The sequence below is a fragment of the Aulonocara sp. 'chitande type north' Nkhata Bay genome, linkage group LG23, assembly GCF_057382095.1.
Source record: "Aulonocara sp. 'chitande type north' Nkhata Bay isolate Kocher_YH1m ecotype deep benthic linkage group LG23, A_spYH_male_GT1.1, whole genome shotgun sequence".
NCBI classification, from domain to species: domain Eukaryota; kingdom Metazoa; phylum Chordata; class Actinopteri; order Cichliformes; family Cichlidae; genus Aulonocara; species Aulonocara sp. 'chitande type north' Nkhata Bay.
Window position 1 is genome coordinate 36,346,976 of NC_141365.1, and position 21,941 is coordinate 36,368,916.

Here is a 21,941-nt window from a genome sequence, read left to right on the forward strand (position 1 = left end):
ATGCGCAATACAGATTATATACATTTTAGTTTGAAATATTTAACCGGAAGTGTGACATCTTTAGACTAGCTTGAAAGTGGGTGAAGGTTTTTACACAGAACGGTATTTTTCTGTGAATGCATTGTAGGTTGTAGCCATTTCTTTCATCGCTCAGAATCCGGTTCTTCAGCGTTGTGTCTGGAATCAACATCTCTTGCCCGTGACTCACACATCGGAGTAAACCCAAGTCTTATTTTTTTTGATAGTTCTCACCGGCTGGCTCGTTTAGCCAGCTGAACCTAGTCGAAGATGGACCCAGCGAGCCGATACCAAGTGGTGAGTGGAAGCTGATCAAAACACCGTTTGATAGCTCGGCTTGCCACTCGTCACAGGCACCAGGCCCTTGCCAAAAAAATTAATGCTTATTGTTTGTATTGACTATTTAAAATGCGTTATGTGGGACAGACAAAAGCCGTAAAAAAATCAAACTTTCACAAGTGTTGTGTTTTTCCCCTAAATTGGTTTTGCTATGGTACCCAGCCTTTGATTAGCCACCTCCGTTAGCTGGCCAGCCAAGAGTAGTCACGAAGGCCGTTTAAGTGAAAATGCTTTTAATAGCGCTACACACATAAAATACACTCTCTAACTTGTCGTTACATGTGTACATTAAAACATGTAAATTAATCAGAATGTTTTTTTGTATGTAATTTGTATAGTATATTTTTTTTCTCTCATTTCTTTTCTAAATGTACTTGTATATTGTTCACATGTTGAAATAAATTACCAATCAATCAATCAATCAATCAATCAATCAGGTGTAGTTACACGGTTTTTGGCAGCATAAATTCTGAGAAGCTTAGCTCTAAGTTAAGTGGTTAGCATAGGGATTTAGTAGCTGGCTCATATTAAATGTGGTAAGAGGGCCTTTTTTCCCTCTGGTTGTATTTTTTTTAAAGCTGTATTTCCGGCTTAAACCGCAGCTTAAAGGGCTGGTACGAATCAAGAGAAAGGAATGACGGTGACAAATAAGTGTTAACGAACTAATTGTTCAGAAATATGACTTATATTATGTCTTCGCAGAATCATAAAATTCTATAGTAATGCAGGGAAAAGCTAATGCTACTACTGTTAGTCAAAAACATTAATGGATGCCAGCCTCAGAGTATGGCTTCTTTGGTTGAACTGGCCTAAGCATGTGGAGTTTGTTCCTTCTGTTAATGTATTGTAACAGCAGTGTTGGTAAAACTTTGGAGTCAGCTATGAACCTTGGGACATAAAGTATGCTTTGTGCCTTGTATTCTGGTATTATGGCTGATAATCCCACAGCATATTCGGTATGAGCCAAGGCAAATCAGCAATGTCCTTTTTAACTTTTCAGCCCTGAACAAAGCAGCGATTCACACCAAGTTCTTTTTTTTGGTTTTTTTTGAAACTCCAGCACAATACAGTGGATTCTCAAGGATGGCTTGGATGTGGCCAAACGGATAAGTTATCTGATATTGTGGTTTGTGAAAGCAAACAAAAAATATACTAATAAAAACCCAGTGTTCATCACAGTATGCCTACACTGTCATCTCTTGCTCTGTTTCCTTTCTAAATAATACTACAGGTATGAGGCACTGCTGCTGTGAGGTTCGGGTGTATTTGGACACATGAGGAGGCTTGTGGCTATGTTGTTAAGATCTTATGTAATCCCCTGTGCTTGCGTGGGGGTGCAGTTATGCTTTGTCCTTGATTCTGAGCCAGTCGTCGGCCGCTCATTCACTTCCCTGACTTGTTTGCTGACCCAGCGCTGGTGGAGGTTCAAAAGTCGGTTGGGACGGCCAAGATCTTAGTTTTTTAGAAGTCTATCGGTGTGGTAAACCAACAGATTTCACTGTGACTGTGCTTATTAAAGAAGCTATTTAGGTTTGTTAGTCACCTCTGGCTTTTCAACTTGCGTGATATCATTACTTATCACAAAGGGTGTTTCCCCTGTTTGTCGCGGTGTTTTACCACTGTTCGAAAACCACCATTACTTCATGGAAAAGGTTTCAAATGGTAGATTCGCCTTTCAAAAACATCATTTTAAGCAGATTATCAGAATTGTGGAATTCAGTCCTGCTGACGCAGAGTCAAAATGAGTTTCAAATGAAAACTTGCATAGCTTCAAGCTATGCAACTGAAGTTTGCCGCCTTTTTTTTTTTTCTTCCAACTTTTTACATATAAAGCAATCATTTTGTTAATCAGGATTTTTTTTTTTCAGTACAATAATCATGAAGTGAAAATCATGACATGCTGCGTTTGTAATTTTTTTTTTTTTTAAACCTTTTCAATCCTAAAGTAAAAATCTGATATCGGCACATGCTTAGTCAATATTTCTAATTGATAAATCCGACATGTAATGAAGCTGAATGTCAAACCCAAACTGCCTCAAGCTTTGCAGTGACATCAAATCAATCTGCTCTTGCTAACTGTAAACTTGGTGAATGTATCTGGCTCAAACATTAGAGGCAAGCGTGTTCTATTGCCTATTAGATCAACACAAGTCAGCAGAACAGCATACCAATTCACCCAACTAAAGGTATCACTGTAACTGTTTACTGACAATTGTGATCATTTAAAATTAAATTCATTGATTGTGTCAATCACACAGATCATAATCTCATCAATAATTGTACTTTTTGTAAGCTTAGTCTTCAACATCATACTTTTGTATGTTGAGTTCAATTTAAGTTGCTTTCTTTGTTTTTTGCATGGCTGTCCCACCTAATATTCATATGTGACAAATGAGGTTCCAACTGACTTTTGGCAAATTGCAGTTCCATTTACACATTATGAAGGTTCAACAAGAGGATTGGACCTAAACATTAGTGGGCCATGGGAGTTTTGGGCTCTCACCCTAGTGAATGGCACCATACAACAAAACTATCATTAAATCTGCTGGTGCATGGTGTTGTTTCAGGCGGGTGATGTGCTTCTTGAGTTTGTTTGCAGGTTGAAGACACGAGTTGACCATTGTGGTGATTTTTACCACCATTTAAATGATCTATCAGTACAGAAGCATATACAGAGAAATGTTGCAAGTTTGTCTTTCTGAGGAAAATCTTTAAAAAAAAAAAAAAGCCTGCAATTTCTTCACTTCTTGGTTTTCACTTCTCTTATATTATCGCTGGTATAAAAGATACAGAACTGTGGTGACGTCACCACTGACGTGCAAAGTGACCAGTGGAAATATATTGGATCCTTCGATTGCTCTGCTGTTTTTAATATAAACACGGTCCTGTAGAACAGCGGTATAGTGATCCACCCAAACTATTGCTATTACAATAATTATATTGATGATGAAAATCAAGAACTGAGGATTATTGTGAAAGTTGTCAGCTCAACTTAGATCAGTGTTTTTCCTGTGGTTCTGCCTCTTTGATTACAGGCACTTTACTGTGCTCTTGGGGAATTTGTTCTTGGAGTTTAAACAAGCTAAACTTGCTTAACCACCTTGAGACAGCTTTTGTTATTCTTTGGGTTATCAGCATTCTGACGCACAATGAGTCTGTCAGGTTATCCTGCCAATCCTGGGTCACGTAGCACTGTCCTTAAAGTTACATGTAGTTTACTTAATTCTAAAACTACAATCTTATGCCTTTGGCCAGGAGCTGACTAGATTGAACTTTCTAATGGATGCCCTTTTGGAACAGAGGGGCGGAGGTGATTCCCTCTCGGTTATACTGTAACCATCATCTGTAATTTCAGAAGGTGTTTGGCTCTAAGACCTGACAAAAAAAATCTGCTTAGGCTTGTAGATGACCCTCTCAGATGTCGCGTGGTCTGTCATTAACTTATTACATGTAGATCACTTTTCCAGAAACCTTCCTCTGTTGACATATTGATGTGGCTTTATGTATCTGTGCTTGCTGTGTCAAACATTCTGTTTAGGGCAAACCGTACTGCTCTTACTCATTTTACTCCTCCTTACATGCAGGCTAAGGATATCACTGTAATTGAACATTTCTTAAGCTTCTACATACTGTAGCAGTTCATTTCTTTAGGGTTCAGATTGTGTTAGCTTTCATTGAGTACAGCTCTGACAGATGCCAAAGGGTAAAGACCAAGGATTAGTCTGTAATGCTTAGCTAAGGAATTAGAACTAAGCAAGAATAATGGAACCTGCCACCACTAAGAAAGTCTCCTATAGAGTGGTAATCACCTTTCACTGGGGTAATACAGTATTTAACTTTATCTGTGTTTTTGAAAGGGCTAAAGGCATAACTAATTATTAATGTCAGCACCCATCATGTTCCGAAGCAGTGGTGTGGGTGCCCTGGCAATGCTTCCCAGTGCTAACAGACATAAATGTGAAGTGGTAAGCAAGATGGAACATACAGTTAGCATAGTATAGCTGTTTTTGGATTGTTTGTATGTATGCAGTGTCAGAACTAACTCACATGTGCCCAATATTAAATTTGTAGTGCTATCAGAGCTAATGTTAGCCACACACTCTGGGTGTTTTCTTACTTTTACACTAGTTGATTACTCTAAATTTTCATTTTAGTTAGAAAACTAGTAGCTATTAGGGCTGAACGATTATGGAAAATAATCTAATTGCGATTTTTTTTTTGCCCCAATATTGCGATTGCGATGCGATATGCGATTATTTTTTAAGGTCTTTGTCTTTGTTTAATAATACAGAAGACAAAGCAATACATCATATAGTATGGCCAATACTATATTACATTAATTTTAAACTGTTCTTTCCTGGAAGACAGACCTCTGTTATGATGACATGAGGTGATGCATGAATTGATGACTGACATTTTTATTTAACTTCTTCAATCACAACAGTATATTTGAACATACACAATAGTTTATTTTTAGCTTACAAACATCTGAGCATAAAGTGCTGACAAGGAACCCTGGTGTAAACATTAAAATGAAAGTCAGTACAATGTGCAGATTGCAGAAATATACATAAAAAAAATCAGTGGCTTTACCACACTCAGTTTTTCGACATCTGTGAACTACTAGACAGTCATTCAATTAAAAAATAATTTTAAATAAATAAAACTAATAAATAAAAAATACACACATCTTACTGATCTCTGCAGTCAGTAAAATTACACATAAAGTGCAAACATAATAGCAATTGTATAAACACACACACACAAACACGCCTTTAAAGTTTAAAGGCGTGAAATTGGACGGTCTAGCCAATCAGAAGGCTAGTTCTGATTAGCGTCACCGCTGTCTCGGTGGAGTTTAATAAACTCGGCCGTCTGCTTCTTGCTATCTAAAATATAACCAGACACTGGTGTAAATTCTCGACTGTCTCATACTTCTGTTTAATAAGTTTTCTGTTTGACGTTTAGTCAGCTGTGTGAAAACCAAGGAGGAACCCACCCGGGGGATTAATAGTTTTATTTTATCTAATCTAATAACTTTAATCTCAGCCAAACCGATTTACTCACGAACAAACAAAACACTGAAAAAAGCCCAACAATAACATTTTTAGGTTGTCTAAGTGACTTATATATTACGTTTAACCCGAGCAGCGAAACTCCGCGGTGATCTGAAAATGATGTGCCGGGAGTTGTGCCGTTCTCGGCCGCATCAGTAACCCTCGAGCTCCCGGCTAGCTGTCGAGCTGGTGGGTAGCAGACGCCTCTGAAAACGTCGAAGCACTTTTGCAAATATGGGATATCTTGATAAACCGAGCAGATATTTGATGTTTACACAACTACTTTCTCGCCTGAAAATATGTTAAAAGTTTATTTTGTGACCCAGAAAGATTAGTATGAGTAATTTTAAAACTTAGTAGCGGCCGCCATTGCTGGAAACTGGAGTTTGGCTGGGCCGCGCTATGAATTCTGGGATATGGTAGTAATTTGGACAGCCTTCGGCGCGTCGCTGTGACGTAATCGGTCTACAAATGCGGCCTCAGGAGGATGCAGCCCATGAATTTGGACATGTCCAGAGTATAATCGCAGCCTTTGCGGTTAGAAAATTGCACTTGATCATGTCGCGATATTATCGCAAATGCGATATATCGTTCAGCCCTATTAGCTATGCACGGATTTAACATCCTGACTCCATACATTTTCTCTGGAGGACTGGCATTTGCTGCTTTTTTGAGGTCACCAAAAAGTAAAAAAAATAATTCCACTTTGAAGTGTTGCCCCCTTTAGCCACAACTTTTCAGCAAATAGTCCATACCGCCTCACCTTTATTAGTGAGACGGAATCCAAAAAACATGTCATTTTTACACTTTGTTTACCCCTGTTGTTTCACAGCTCGCTGAGCTTTGATTTTTCTACAAGTACTCTGGTGTTACACTGACAACTTCTTCTGTCAGACGCTTATATTTGAAAACAACCTAAAGCACTCAAAATGAGACTGAAACATACATGTTCAGATTGTTTGTTTATGTTTACCTGACTGATACAACAACTAACTTGTCCGTACATTGCTATAGGTGCGTGTTTTTTGTTTAGACTGGCCATAGCTTCCCAACTTTGGGCCTCCCTTTGAGAGCGAAACCAGAGTTTGATTTATATATATATTTTTGATTCATATATATATACACATACATATACATGAATGAAAATATTGAAATCTTTTGCTTTCTGGTTTGTTATTTCAGTCGACTGGCAGCTGTTTTTATGCAGTCAGAAGAATTAGAGTTTTCAGACTTTGAAACTGCCAACACTCTGGTGCTTTCTTCTCAAGTCTTTCAGAGATGTAGGACGAGAGTGTGTGCATGTGTGCATTCCGCTTGAGCAGCAGCATTGGTTTTGGCTGATGATCTGCTTCTTGTTATATTCAGTTGCACAATGAGGACGACTCTTCGGAGGCCGGCGCCAGCGAGCCACAGCCGTGCACTTCTGCCACAGCCCAGCCCGGCACATCCGGCCAGGACCAGAGTCAGACTCAGGTGAGCCCGACCCCAGTCCCCGCGGCAGGGGAAGCGTCGGGCGTGAGGACTCAGGGGGAGGCAGTGGACACGGCACCACCTCCATACGCTTCCATCGACTTGGGAGCAAATGCTGCAGCACCACCTGGTACTAATTTGACTTTAATTGCACACAGAGTTTGGTCTGATTGCAGCTCTGTGGTGACTATTTGGAGTGTTTGTAGCTTTGAGCCACTTTAGTTTCCAGGACGGTCTCAGAGCGTTATAGGAAGTGCACAGCTCCGCTTTGATCCTGCGTGCTTTCTGTCCTTTTCTTACTTTTTTCCTCCTCTCTCTCAACAGAGACTAGTTTCCGAGGTGACTTCCCTGTGCCGCCACCCTACAGCGTTGCCACCTCATTGCCCACATACGATGAAGCAGAGAAGGCCAAAGCAGCTGCCATGGCTGCCTCAGCAGTGGAGGTGATGCCACGGGTAAGGAGCCCTGCTCACACACGGTCGCCCTCTCAGATCCCCTCTTATTATTCTTGGGTTAAAGTTCTTCCACTGAAACATTCTTGTGGTTACTGGTCTTTGGTCTGGGTGTGGTTCACCTCAAAGTAGGGCTGGGCGATATGGCCTAAAATTCATATCGCGATATAATCTGAAGCGCGATATAATCTGAAGCACGTGCGGTAACGATATATATCACGATATATTCTTTTCTTCTGTATAACGTATTTTCCACACTATAAGGCACACTTAAAATCCTTTAATTTTCTCAAAAATCGAGAGTGCGCCTTATGTATGAATTCTGATTTTACTTACTGACTTCGAACTGATTTCTGCGTGCAGAAATCTGTTAAAAAATGTTTTAGTACAACTTTGGTAAGCCGCACTGCTTGATGGATTGTCAGAGCATTACGGCTGCCGTAGTGGGGAGCTTCGCGGCGTAATCTGGGTCCAAAGCGCCGTCTTCTTCAGGTCCCAAAGTCAAACGAACACTGAGAGTTAAAGAGTTAAAAACATGACATACCATGTTCTGACTGAGAGATTTTGAAACAAATTAAAACGTACAGCTCTGCTTCCACTTCCGACATAAATGAAGACAGAAAACTAAACAGCAGTGGCGTTTGCAGGGTTACTGAAGTTGGACTACCTGGTATATAATGTTGTATCATGTATGTTAGCATAACATTAGCACAGTGAAGCTGGAGGATGAACCCCAACTTTTTTTCCACTTATTAAAAGTTAACGTGAGGGATTCTGGTGGTCAGGGACAAATGCAATCGCATAGCAAGATGCTATACACGGGCCAAACTTCAGTCAGGAGAACAACTGAGATTATTCATCCACAATATGAGGTTGGTTATTAATATAGTGCAACAACATGGGAATAGAACAGCTGCGAGAGAATTCAACATTAATGAATCAATGTTACGGAAGTGGAGGAAGCGAAGTTTTTGGCTTTCCCCATATTTCACAAGTGCTTCATCTCTTTGCTATGACTGTCGGCATAATTTGCAGATGATAATGGTTGTAGCCACTGCGATGCTTTCGACCAAAACAGGCGCAGCTTGATGACATCATCAACATGCGCTGTCGCGATAGAGCGGTATAGTCAAAATCTCTATCGTTGGCCAAATTTATATCGTTTCTATCGTATATCGTTTATATCGCCCACCCCTACCTCAAAGCATGCCAGAAAATTTTTGTCTTGACTACCCCACGCTTGTGACACTCCGGACCAAAGTAAATGCTGAAAGGCTTTATTTCTACCAGCTCTGAGTCTTCCCATTCAGAACAAGTAAAACTGCATTTCAGTTAACTTGAATTTATGCTCTGAGCACGTTATATCAGCACTTTAAAGGTTATTGTTAAGGTGACTTACTAATTCCAAAATACATTATGACTTTTAAAATAATATAACATTTGTACGTCTGTGTGTGTCCGTGTAAGGATGATGACTTCCCTCCCAGAGACGACTTCAGTGACGCCGATCAGCTCCGAGTGGGTAACGACGGGATCTTCATGTTGGCCTTTTTTAGTGAGTCTCGTGTTTTCTTTTGTTTGCTTATTTATGTGCAAAGTAAAGAGACCTGGTAGCAGCTCTGTTTGCTTTGCCCAGATTGCAACACACTCGTAAAACAGCATGTGACTCCCTGATAACAGATGAATTAACCCTCGAGTCTCACTCATAATTCAGTGGATAAACATTTAGAGAGACGCTCAAATCCACTGAGACTGTTGTTACTTTTAGATTTTTAACATATAATTTTAAAAAAATCCACTGCTGATTTCAAAGTGAAAGTCACTTAGATGCCCAAATAAAAACAAGTCTTCCTGATGTTCCTTCAGTGGCCTTCCTGTTCAACTGGATCGGGTTCTGCCTGTCGTTCTGTCTGACCAACACCATTGCGGGGCGCTATGGGGCCATCTGCGGCTTCGGCCTTTCCCTCATCAAGTGGATTCTCATTGTCAGGGTATGTTTTTCCACTGTTTGTTTGTTGTGTTTGAACGATGGAGGTCAGTGTTACACACGAGGATCAGGGTTTAACGAAAAGTTGAGCAACTCAACAGCAATCTTGGAAAGAATCTGTGCAGTTTGTTTGTTTTTTTAAAACTTATATCTAAGTGAATGAGAATGCAGCCATTACTGAACATTTGAATATTATTCTCCTACAGCTACACCATGTTGTGGATGTTTTCCATTAAATAAAGCCTGCAGACAAGCGGTGAGCGGTAGCTAACATTCTTTAATCACAAACAAAGAACAGAAAACCAAGCTTGGTGGAGAGCCTGCATGATCGTGGGGCAGACGGTCAGCAGAGTCTCACTGAGCCTAGCATGGCTCTCAGTTAAATACCTTCTCCAGGAACAAAAGGCAGTACACAGCTGTTTCGCACCTTAAGGTTCACACTCCCTTGCTACCTCCCAGAGTCCTCAAAGAGAGAAAAGATTCTTCCTGTGGACTTGTCTGCTTCCCCCAACTTCCTTACCAGACCCCCACCATCTGTCTAACTGTATGAGTGTGAGACATGTTAAAATCTAGTGGCGCTAAGGCATTATACAATAAAATAATGTGATCAATACATAAATAAAAGAAATTCCTATACAACCACGTGAACCTCTGAGCAGTGCTACAGGATTAGCTTTTTGGGGACGAGTCTCAGTGTCGTAGACCCAAAGACTTTGACCTTGAGGGCTTTGGACCGTACTGCTGCCAAGCCGTGAACTAAATGAGGTTTCTCTGTCAGACACTCTGAGTCCTTTACGCACTCTCTCCAAATCACCATTCCCGCATAGTTTGTCTAAGGGTGTTACCCAGAGTTCATAGCCCTTTTATGTTAAACACAAGGTTGGTAGGTAATGGGGGGAAAATGGCAATGTCATACGCTCTGCTCCTCTGTGCACAACTACTACTGCAGAGGCTCATACAGTGTTCATACCATTACCAGCCTCTGGCAAACAATCAGCTCGTGCTACTGAGCAGACGACCTGCTGATCTGCATCCTCAGTCATTCTGGTGTTCTGGCTTTGAAACGCGAAAGATTGACATAAATCTGTAATATTCTTTGTTGTTTGGAAGTTTCATCAGTTGGGTTGACAAAGACTAAGTCTAATGTGGTCTACAGGCGAGAGTTTAATTGTGCTCGCAGTAGAAGGAGCATTATTATATCAGTTGGGAGCTGCAGCTGAAAAGCTCTCAAGCTGGTGGTGGTATTTGTGATGTTTCATTTCCTTTGCACATGTCTTTGAAGTTTGCAGAGTGTTGTTGCTATTATATCTTTTCATTTGTGAAGGTCAAAAGTCTCACTGGGATTAAAAAACCTCCCCCAGGAATGACGTGGCCAAGAGGCCAGCAGAGCCCTGAGAGCTGTTCAGAGTAAGCTCAGGACCTGCGACGCCCGTGCTTCCTGTCTCATTGTTGTAGGTTGAGATATCGAGAGCGAGTCTGATTTGGGCGTCTGATAGAACTGCAGCTGCTGCTGCGGAAGAACTCACAGGGGGACATTAAACACACTTAAAAACAATGCTAACTGCATCCTGTGTTAATGTCTGCACACTCATGCCCTTACCCGTGTGTGTGTGTGTGTGTGTGTGTGTGTGTGTGTGTGTGTGTGTGTGTGTGTGTGTTAGGGTGACCTTGAGGTTTGACTTTTTTTTTTTTTTTTTTTTTTTTTTTTTTTAAATGTCATATTTCTGTTTTCAGAGATTGCCCTGTTTATACACAGCTGTCATTTTCCACACAACACATTTAGCAATATTTTCATTCATGCACTAGTCAAAGTAAGCAGATTTCATACCATCCCCGGTCCTCATATAACTGTTTTTTTTTTTTTTTTTAATCTATAGTGTGAGAGCACATGACTGCTGGTCAGGCTTCATCGATGTGGGATTTGTATTTTTTAATGGACTTTATGAGAGAGCGTCACTTTGTATAAAGAGCAAATTAGACACAGCAATTGTTTCCTTCTGATAACACTAAAGCCAAACTCTCTCTTCCTGTGTGTGTCCAGTTCTCAGACTACTTCACTGGCTACTTCAACGGTCAGTACTGGCTGTGGTGGATCTTCCTGCTGCTCGGTGAGTGCGCTGCAGTCAGTAATCGTCCCTAAAAGCCAAAAAGCCTCCGTGTCAGAGTGACTTCATGATTCTCTCTCCCACAGGTCTCCTGCTGTTCTTCAGAGGTTTTGTGAACTATCTAAAAGTTCGCAATATGTCAGAGAACATGGCCACATCTCATAGAACACGCCTCTTCTTCCTCTACTAAAGGTATCAAAATCTTTGTATTGAGCTGGCTCTGTTCAACTGGATCAGAGTTTTTCAGTATGTGAAGTATTCAGATCTGCATTTGTTTTCTAGGTGTTTGGTTTACAGCTCCAGCTTAAACTGGGGAGGTTTGATGAGATGAAGTCAGGACTAGAGTCTTTCAGGGTCTCGTTCGTGAATGTGGTAGGCGCAGAGCTGACAGGTGGCTGTGGTAAAGACATGGCATGTCAGCGGAACTGTTGGTCGACCTACATGCAGAGTTTTTTTTCCCCTGTGGCTGTGAGCTGTGGGAGCTGTGGGAACTGAGTGAACGAATAACCCAGCCAAGACTCGTGACATGTGTCTCAGCACCTCGCTGCTGCTGATAGACCCTGTGCATGAGAAAATGCTAACTTCCTGGTTTGAGACCAGATGTGGGGTTGTACATTTCCGGTAGCTTTACTTTGCGGTCAATCGCTACTACGAAGATATACTCCAAAATCATTTCCAAAACTCGAAAACGGAAAGATCGCGTTAAGTTACAAAGAGCAGAAGGTGGGAACACTCACCACTGCTGTGTCATAAAAAATCTAATGATCAATTTTGACGTTTAAAGAGTTTAGATCGATCAGTTGTTTACATCACTCAACACAAGCAGAACTGCATTACTGCAGCAGAAGACACATCGTCCACATTCAGAAGCACATCTCTGTATAGTGACAGTTATTATGATTTAAACAGGCAAATGTTCAGCATTCAAACCACAGGTGAAGAATAGTCAAACCAGATGTTTCCCTGTTATGTCGAGATCAGCTAGTCAAGTACACACCTACACAGCATGTTAACAAACTGAAAAAAAGCCTCACAAAAAATGAATGATTGCTGGTAACGTTTTCTATGCATTAGTATTTACGATGGGTATGTTGTGACTTACCTTAAAAATTACAGTGGTCCCTCGCTATAACGCGGTTCACCTTTCACCTCGCTGTTTCGCAGATTTTTTAGTGCAAGTTTGCATGTTTATTTTATTTTATTTTTTTACATCACATTGTGTCCTGATCGCTGCAGACGATCTCCTCCGTGCCGTCTCTCCTGTACAGTACAGAATCGCTGCATCGATCGCTAGCAGTGTGACTCTGAAGTGCAGTACGTTATGTCCACGATGTCCACGAAACGTTTTGCATCGTCAAAAAATAAAATTGGCTACTTGATTTCACCTATCACAGGTTATTTTTTAGAACATAACACCCGCGATAAACAAGGGACCGCTGTTTACAGATACTGAGAAATATAACATTTGAATCCCTTTTCTCTTTTGCTCTGAGACGCGGGGGAAAAATATCGACAAGTCGATGAACATCATTTACATATATATTGGGTAAATGCCCAAGACATCTATTGAAATGTAAATCGCCGCTTGATTCATTCATTTGCTTAACTTGTTTTGGACCGTAAACAAGGCGCGAATAGGACACCGGAAACAAAGCTCCCCACAGGAGTTTCCGCACCGGAAGTAGCATATGCTAACGTGCACACAGTCTACTGGCCACTTTGCAGAATTAAAGCCTGGTGAGCAGCTGCACCTGTACAGAGGATCTGTACCTGGAAGAGAACGAGACAGGAGAGTTGCTTTCCAAGTTAAACGCAGCTTAAAGCAGCACATAGCTATTATCTTCAGCTCAGGTGATCTTTGTCAGTTCTAAAATTAGACACAGCCCCATTCATGGTAATCCTTTCATGATGTAATTACAGATGATCGTCATTTAAAAACAGAAAAACGCACCATTCTCCAAAAAGCCAGCAGCACACAGCTCCTGCTGATAGATTGAAAAGTGTGCTGAACAGTGGACACTTCTGTGTGTTCCTGGGTTCACTTCAGCCGGTTATGTTAGAACCTCTGTCTGCTCTGTGGCTGGTTCAAGGGCCAACAACAACACAAGTAAGAGTAGCCCACAAACTGGTTGGTCCATATATGTTTGGCACCGCCTAAACAGTAAACAGCTGCAGCGTGTAGACAACTTGGAGTAAAGCACAGGCTCTACACGGGACCAGAACAGGGTTACTGCACCACGCCACAGTGAGTTTCAGTGATCATTTTACACCATGTGCTGAAATCTAGAGCCAACGTCACAACATCTCTTATCTTTGGAAGTGTCACAATTTAGTCAGCGGAAGTCATAGTCACACGAGCCCTGAGGTTCTTTGTTCAAGGTCGTGAATGCTGAAGCTTCACGACTCATGTTTAGTGTAGAAATGTTTACAGTGTCCACCTGACAGTGGACAGTGCCAGTTTGTACAGTGTGTGAGAAACATAGTGTCCAGATAAAGGTCATCAGGACGGATGTGCAGTTTAAAGGTGGTACTGATGCACTTACAGACAGGAAGTTGCAGATCAGATATGTTCTCATGTTTAATAACTGTCACTGTTCGCCCCTAATGTGTGGAATTCATTCCCTCCAGGTTCTCCGTGCCGTCACCGCTCCATTCCAATGTGAACGTCCTTCCCTCCCCCTTGAATGACCTGACTAAAGAGCCTTGCAGTGAAGAGAGGAGATGGGGAAGGAATGGAGGAAAAGATGTAGGGAGAAAGAGTTACCAGTTTCATTAAAAGTAAAACACGGCTCAGCTCTGAAGCAGCTGCTTCAGAGCTGAGCTGAAAAATCCGACTTTGATGATCACGTCTCATCCCTGGCCCTTTTTGCCCCCCCCACCCCCCCCACCCCCACTTCATTTTCCTTTGATTCAAAGCTTTTCACACTGTCTTCTCTTGGATCATGTGACGGAAACACCAGACCAGCTCATGTGTCACACAAACCTGGCCTGAGGCGAATTTAAGAGTTAACATTTATTCACAAAGCACAACAAAACAGTGTAGGATGTACATAAAAATAGCTTTGGCAGTTCTAAGCTAGCTTATGTGATGCCATGCGGTGACAGCAGTGTTAACAGCTTAAAGCTGAATCACAAAACCTTCATGACTATAAAGTAACATTTGGAATTTTAAAATAGAAACCGTGTAGGAGGTGAAAACCCATTATGAGACTTTGATATTCAGATTTCCCCTCCAACAGCCTTGTTTGTCTCACTTGAAACAAACAGGAATTAAGGATTCAAACTGACAGACCTTTTAGTTACTCGTGGAATTTTAAAACACACCACTGTTTACTTTATATGGTTTTATTATAAAATGAATAGAATTCATGGCACATTAATGTTAAAAATAATGTAGTTAAAAGTAGCATGAAATACATTAATTATTTAACAAAAACATTAAAATAATACTAGCGGTGTGTTTAAAAATTCCCTGATGATTGTTTCATGAACTTCTCTTGAGCTTGAACTAAGCACTAGTTTTGCCATATTATTTAAGCTTAGGGTGTTATAATGAAGTCTTAATTTAACGCTGGTGTAGCAGTTTGACAGCGCCAGTCCTTTTTCGTCATCTCAGATTTTCTTCAAATCAAATTTATGCAACAGTTTCCATTATAAGGGAACTCAGAACCGAACACCGAAGCTCTGCTTAGCTAGAATTGGCTCAAAATATAATAAATAATATAACTTTTTTCCCCCCTTTTTTTCAGTCGGTTAAGTTGGGGCTCTGAGCCAATGGAAGGTGTTTGAAATTGCAAACTGGAATCTTCTATTATAATAATTTAAGATAATACAGGTGCCAAAAATTAGCATCAGCAATAACGGCACTCTGGACTGATATCAGTCACTGGCAAATATTTACTGATGATGTCACATTGGATGTGTGATGAAGAGCTTGAAACCTTTAATGACAAACCAGAAGCTTTTCTTAAAACGATATCAGATAACATGTGCTGGCAGAAACTTAGCATTGGCTAATATTGGCTCTATTGACTGATATCAGGAATGACAGCCACAGATATTTATGCATTATCCACCAATTAATTACAGTATGAAAACCTAAATAATTCAACTATAAAACAGTGAAGGGGGAAAGGAATGAGAACAAAAGCAAATTTAAAATGCAAAAAAAGTGGTTGTTTTTAAAAAATAAATAAATTGACGAGTCATACTGATGCTGTTTCCCTCTGTGTTCTGTGTCATAAACAGAGCTTCCTTGTTTAAAAAACAAAAACAGAAAAACTTTGAAGTTTTCCATGGTTGAGTCATGTGACCGACTGAATATCTGCTGATATTCCTGGTATCAGTCAGTAAAGCCAATATCAGCCGATACGGGTTACCTGCTGATATCGGTGCATCTGATATTACTCGAATAAAAGCTTCTTATTTATCTTGTTTTTCATTGCAGCGACTTTCCCTTAGAAACGATGGAAACATTTGCACCAGCAGATTTCCTGAATTGATTTTTTTTTTAATCTCCTTTCCCTTCAATAACAATCATTAATCAGCCTTTTTTTTTTTTTTTTTTTTTGTAACATTTTTGAATCAAAGAAAAATGAAAAGCTTTCATTAATTAATTAATTTATTATTTTTGGGTTAAACAAAAAAACCCAACCCTCACTATTTCACAGCACAAGTTCACCTCATCTCGGTCGGCAGTGAAACGGCTGCCTTTTCATTTTCAAAACAGTGTCTGTTTTCTACAGAGGCACTAACCAACGAGAGCTCGGTGGGAAAAGTTTGTTTTCAGGCTGCTACGGTCAGATCAGTAGAAAGTGACCCTAAAGTGGGCCTCGTATGCATCTCCTGCTTCGGTGCTGTTGAAGTTTAAAACGATAATAAGCATTTTTACATAGAGGGCAGCGACATGCCAGGCTCGAGGAGAAACTCCTTGAAATACACGAGTCTTATGCAATTTACTCAATTGTAATGACCTACGATTATTGTGGCTTTAAGGTCCTGTGATAATGAAGTAGACGTAGTTGAGTAGTTTAATCAGAGACTGAGATCCAGTTGTGACATCAGGGAGTGAAATGGCTGTTATTGGACAAGCTGGTTCTGCATGACCTGCATGACTCGGACAAAAGCCAACACACGGATCTCTCTGAGGTTTCAGCTTTTCTGATTACATTTAGGATTTCTTCCTCTTTCTTTTCATGGCGTGAGAAGCTTTCAGTGATGTGACTCCTTTTTTTTTTTTTTTTTTTTTTTTTTTAATAAATCAATGTTAGCTGACGTTGTGACTTCCAGTGAGTGCGATGACGGCGATGAAGTCTGGGGACACGCTGTTGCGTCTTGAATATGGAGCCTGACTGGACAAAGAAAAATAAACTTTTTTTTTTTTGTTTTGTTTAATTAATTATTATTTTTGTCATTAAGAAAAGAGAAGTGTATATACCAGATTATGCCAATTCAGAATATTTGCACTTTGAAGAACTTCTGTACAGTATGATTTATGAATCTGCAAAACTGGATCTGGGTTTAGAAAAAGGTTTTCTTCAGCCATCATTGAATTCTTAAATCATCCCAAGTGGAGAATTAGCCTTTTGCACTTTTTATTTTTGAAAATAATATTTGTGTGTGTGTGTGTGTGTGTGTGTGTGTGTGTGTCTCATCGCTTTTAGCCTAAACTGTGACAGCTTGAGAATTGCCAAACTTTTTTTTATTATCTTTTCGACTCTCATCATATCCCACTAAAGCCTCTTTCAGCAATATTCTGATCTTTTGGTGAATTGATGCTCTGCTGCATGATTTTCCCTCCCAAATGAGTGGGTAATGTTAGGATTAATCTAGTGCAAAATATTTCTCTTTGTATATAAATGAGGAGGGGAAAAACGAGGCGGCAGCCACACTGTTTCTCTTGTCCAAAATATGTCCAAGTAACATGTTCTGAAGCGGTTGTTATGCATTTATTATAACTGGAATAATGATGACAAATAAATAATGTGTTTCAAAAATAAGAATAAAGTTCAAAAGTCTGCCACTTACATTTTATGTTGGCGTCTGCTTAAACTCATTTGGCAGTATTACTTACACTGTTCCACTTACAGGTTACGGGGTTAACATGCTACTGTCCTGTCAGATACTTGAGTTTCTGTGATCTCGACATCATCAGCGTCATTTTGTTTTTCTCCCGCTGACTTCTTTGGTATAATTTCCTGGTTCTGGCGTCACAGGGATAAAGCTTTCCCAAGTAAATTATAAAAATCTGAGAGCTAATCTGCCAGGTAAAGCCTGTGTATCATCTTTATTGCTTATCACCACACAAAGCTTTACCCAGAATGAAAGCTGACACAGGATATCTGCTCAAGATGAGTCGCACACAGAAAGTGAAAACACCCACAGGTGCTGATTCAGCTTTAAAAATCAAGAAGGTCGCTTGAAGATCATTTGAGGTCACCGGTCCAAAGGTGAAGCACGATTCGCACCTTTCATCAGGATAATGATTGCAAGCTACCGAGCAACGTCTCACAATAAAGGGCGATGCAAATCTAAAGTTAAAGCCAATGAAGGGATCATGAACAGATGCCTAAAGTTGTAACACAATCTAAAATATATTTAAAAACAATCCTGAAATGACACAAATTAATATTAGGAAGTAAAAAGTGCCAGAAAAGCTGAGGTATTAAACCTGGAGGGGATTTTAATCCTCTCTAACGCTGAATGGGATTGCAGGTTGAAGTCTTTCTTCAAATAATGACATTCAAACAGTTGTTATATAATACACCTACATATATCTATTAATACATTCATGTATTAATACATTCAAGTTCATTTTCATGTAGCTTGGAATACCAATTTTAAGTTACAGATGTATTCAATTTTTCATTATCTCTAAAGCTGAAAGCAAAGGTTAAAAATAAATGAATGTTTTCACCAACTCCACTAGATGGAGCCAAAGATTTATAGTTTATGTAGGTCAACGCGTCCCATCAGGAGAGAACCTCAACTGCCTTTTTTATGTCTGCAGCTAAGTTCCTATTAACATAATTTAAACCTCATGCCCATAAAAATGAAAACTAAAAAAACCCTTCATATATCACTGCCTCTGGATTTTTTAAATTTTTTTTAGCTCTTGTCATCAAAATGCAACAAGTTAGAAATTGAATTTTACAATGATGTTTGTGCTTTCTTGGAAAGAAACATGTTTTTTCCCCCCTATTTTTATTTTAGTTGTGAATCTAGTCAGATTCAAATTTGTTTTATAGTCAGACATGAGGATGTATTTCACTAAAGGCATAAAGATCCACGGCAGGATCACAATAAATCCATAATATAATGTGTCGGTGGCCATAATGATATGAGCCTAACTGGAGGGGGTTGTTTGCTAATCGGAAGGTCAGTGGCTTGTCGAAGTATCCTTGGGTAAGATACTGAAATCTCAATTTCCCCTGATTAGTCCACTGGAGTTTGAATGCCGTACTACATATTGACCCTTTCATGCATTGAATTATGACAACATGCATGAAAGGCATGAATGACAACCTCAATCAGGATTTTTTCTCAAGTATTTTATTCATCTTTAGGCATGAAAAAAAGATTTGAGAATTTCATTTTTTTAAACATGTATTTTCCAAATAGTTTTTACATGTCCACTTAAGTGGACAGCATCACCTTTGGAGTGGGTGGATGGTATGGAGTGACACATCAGTGTCCAATGTAGTGGTTTATATGCAAGTATACCATCAACACTGACACAAATAAAAGAAAATAGCCTCTGTCTACTGTAGTGACCACCATGTGTGAAAGGGTTAAACAGAGCAGAAAAGTACTATGTAAGTACCATGCTGTATCTTATCTGGCTTCGTAATGCAGTATTGCTGTTCTTTTCATCTGAGAACCTCCTTAAACTCAGTTTTGCGCGACTTCCATGACATCCTGGATAAATGTTGTCAAATGCTAAATACTCAAACCTTTCAAAGAATTTGGGACTTGCTGTTCAAGTGTCTGTATGTCTTCTTCTGGGTAAACTTCCCCGTTTTAACCTTCAGCCAAAACTTCAGCCATCTCATCTAGCAGCACTTATAAATAGTCTTTGGCCATCTGTTAAAAAATCCCCAAAACAAACCGATGCCAAAAAAAGAAAGATCAATTGAAGTTGACATGAAATGTAAATATATCCCTTTTACCACACAATATGTAATCAGTTCAGCTGCATGGGGGAAAGGGGAGGCTACATAGGTGTGCAGTATCAGAGTGTGACCAATAAAGATGAAGAGCTTGTGTGTTTTTATTAGCCCTCAAATCTAAGAGTGAAGCTGATCTAAAACAATGATTTCCTTGTTTATGAGATGCTCACTGATGTTCTGATCTCTTGTTTTTATGTTCTACGTTCTGTGAAAGTCAGCTATGCTACAGCCGGGATCTGGAACCCATTTTAGTCTCGCAGCTTTATTGAAGTTTTAATGGTGGCGTAACTTAACCACTGATCCGAGTTCAGCGGTCCCTGTCGAAGGGACTTGATAAATATAAGCCAGAGGCTCTTTAGAACTGCTCTGGGGGTACGTTTTGCTCTGTGCTAGATCAATGTGTTCTCACACACCAGCGCCTCAGGCTATTAACTACACTCTCTGTTCTTACACAGCTGTCTGTGTTATCATCTAAAAGCCTAGTTTCATGTGATAAGGCACCACGAGTCTGAAGCAGAAAAATGTGTTGGTCATTAATTATCATCGTGATAATAAAGATAAGTGGCTCGCTGTCAGTTCACAGAAGCAGGGACAAACTGTATTAACACACAGTTTAAGTTAAAGCCACAAAAAAGTCCCAAGGCTTGAATAAGGTTTCAGTCTAAGAAGCAGGAGGTTGTGGTACAGTGATTATTTTCCAATTGCTTTATATTTGTGATGCTAGCAGTTTTGTACTGTATTATATATACTGAATGCTAAAATCAGGACATTATGAAATTTGCAATGTGAATGCTAATATGTCAGGCAGATATGTTGATCAGGTGCATCTTTTTTCTTCTGCTTAAGCTTGACAACAGTTGCTATTAGCAGCAATCTCAGGGAAAGTTTGACAGCTGTTTGCAACTTTTTAAATAAACACAAATCTCACAAATATAGCTTGCTCTGTGATACAGACTGTCCAATGAATTTTATTACTTAGCATTAATTAGCACTTGCTAACCAAGCTTGCTAACTTTGGCTTATAATTTGGTGTTCTTGATGACTCATAGCTCCGAAACAAATTAAAATGGTGCGAGCAAATGCAAATGTTGAGGCTTCAAAATGCGAGTCCAAAAAAAGGAAGAAAGAAAAAAGTGACATCACAGTGGCTACTTCCATCTTTTGGATACAGTCCATGCCATGAACACGTTTTCTTTTGATAACATATATAAATTACAGTAAAACTTTTGCTTTTTGTTGAAATACCATTTAGAAAATGACAAAAAAGTTATTAAAAACAATTGGGTAACATAAATACCTGCACTAAATTTCAAGGCAATCCGTCATAAATACTTATATAGACGTTAAACTACTTAGGATTGTTCCTCTGGGGAATACATGTACATACAATGGAAACAGATCAATTTAGTATTTATTAATATGTTTCAGTATGGATGTACAGGATAGCCAAATCTAGAGATCCCAAGAGCCACAGCACTATGATCATTTCTGTCACCACACAGATCCATTGGGATTTTTATATATGTGACGTGGCAGCTTCAATACACATTAAATAAACAAACTAACACACAGATCTCATCATCAGACAACCCTCATTCTCAGAATTCTCCAAATTGACTTGTGGATCATAGTGGGTGGTTATGTTCATTCATGGTGGGAATAATTTCATTTTTTTTTTTACCACAAGGAGGCGCTGTCTACATATGTTCTCATCGCCTGTGGAAACTAGGAAGTAAAAGCACTTCATGGTGAAGTTTGACTTCAGTAAAGCAGTTACAGGTCCTTGTGAACTACTGCTTCTGCATACTTTATGTATGAAAAATAAATCCTGGGTACAATTAATATTATTTGGCTCTGAGTCTGACCATGTTGGACTACAGTGACATATTGTGGAAATTTAATTACAGTGGAAACTAGTAGCCTACTGTAGTATTAATCATACTTCATCACTTTTCTTGTATCATTCAGAGCAGAAAAGGGTATTTTAAAAAATGATAGTGGGCGATGACTAAGACGTTGGTAGTACCCTTGTATGTGTGTGCGTGTGTGTCACCTCGCTTATCTGTGAACTGTGAAATGCTTGGAGCTACAAGCTGTTTCTTGCCTCCTGACAGACAGGGCTCAGGGGTTGCTCTTCCTTCCTGTGTAAATTATACACTGAGTTTTGATAGGTGTCACATTAGACACAGCACGTTGTTCCCCCTCGGTCTCTCTCTACCGCTGCCTTTTTCATGTCGCTGACAACAGCTATGTGTGCCAGAACCGGTTTCCACAAAGCAGCATTCTGATTTTTTAAAACACTGCTTTGTTTAACCATTTCTTCCTTTTAATATTCAATTAAATTA

General features: G+C 39.7%; 1 protein-coding gene across 1 annotated transcript; it reads left to right on the forward strand.

Annotated features, from left to right (window-relative positions):
* Positions 1 to 66: 66 nt before the first annotated feature.
* On the forward strand, positions 67 to 15,643 carry ndfip2 (Nedd4 family interacting protein 2). Its single transcript, XM_086282269.1, has 8 exons — positions 67 to 315; positions 6,780 to 7,014; positions 7,209 to 7,339; positions 8,804 to 8,891; positions 9,203 to 9,327; positions 11,365 to 11,431; positions 11,515 to 11,620; positions 14,057 to 15,643. Exons 1-7 carry the CDS (start codon positions 289 to 291, stop codon positions 11,616 to 11,618), a joined length of 777 nt encoding a protein of 258 aa, XP_086138395.1. The 5' UTR covers positions 67 to 288; the 3' UTR covers positions 11,619 to 11,620; positions 14,057 to 15,643.
* The last annotated feature ends 6,298 nt before the right edge of the window (positions 15,644 to 21,941 follow it).

Bases quoted from the DNA above. Each gene is read 5' to 3' on its own strand.
- ndfip2 (XM_086282269.1), top strand. From the start codon at position 289: ATGGACCCAGCGAGCCGATACCAAGTG. The intron at 8,892-9,202 runs GTGAGTCTCGTG...ATGTTCCTTCAG, and splicing joins CTTCATGTTGGCCTTTTTTA to TGGCCTTCCTGTTCAACTGG. The intron at 9,328-11,364 runs GTATGTTTTTCC...GTGTGTGTCCAG, and splicing joins AGTGGATTCTCATTGTCAGG to TTCTCAGACTACTTCACTGG.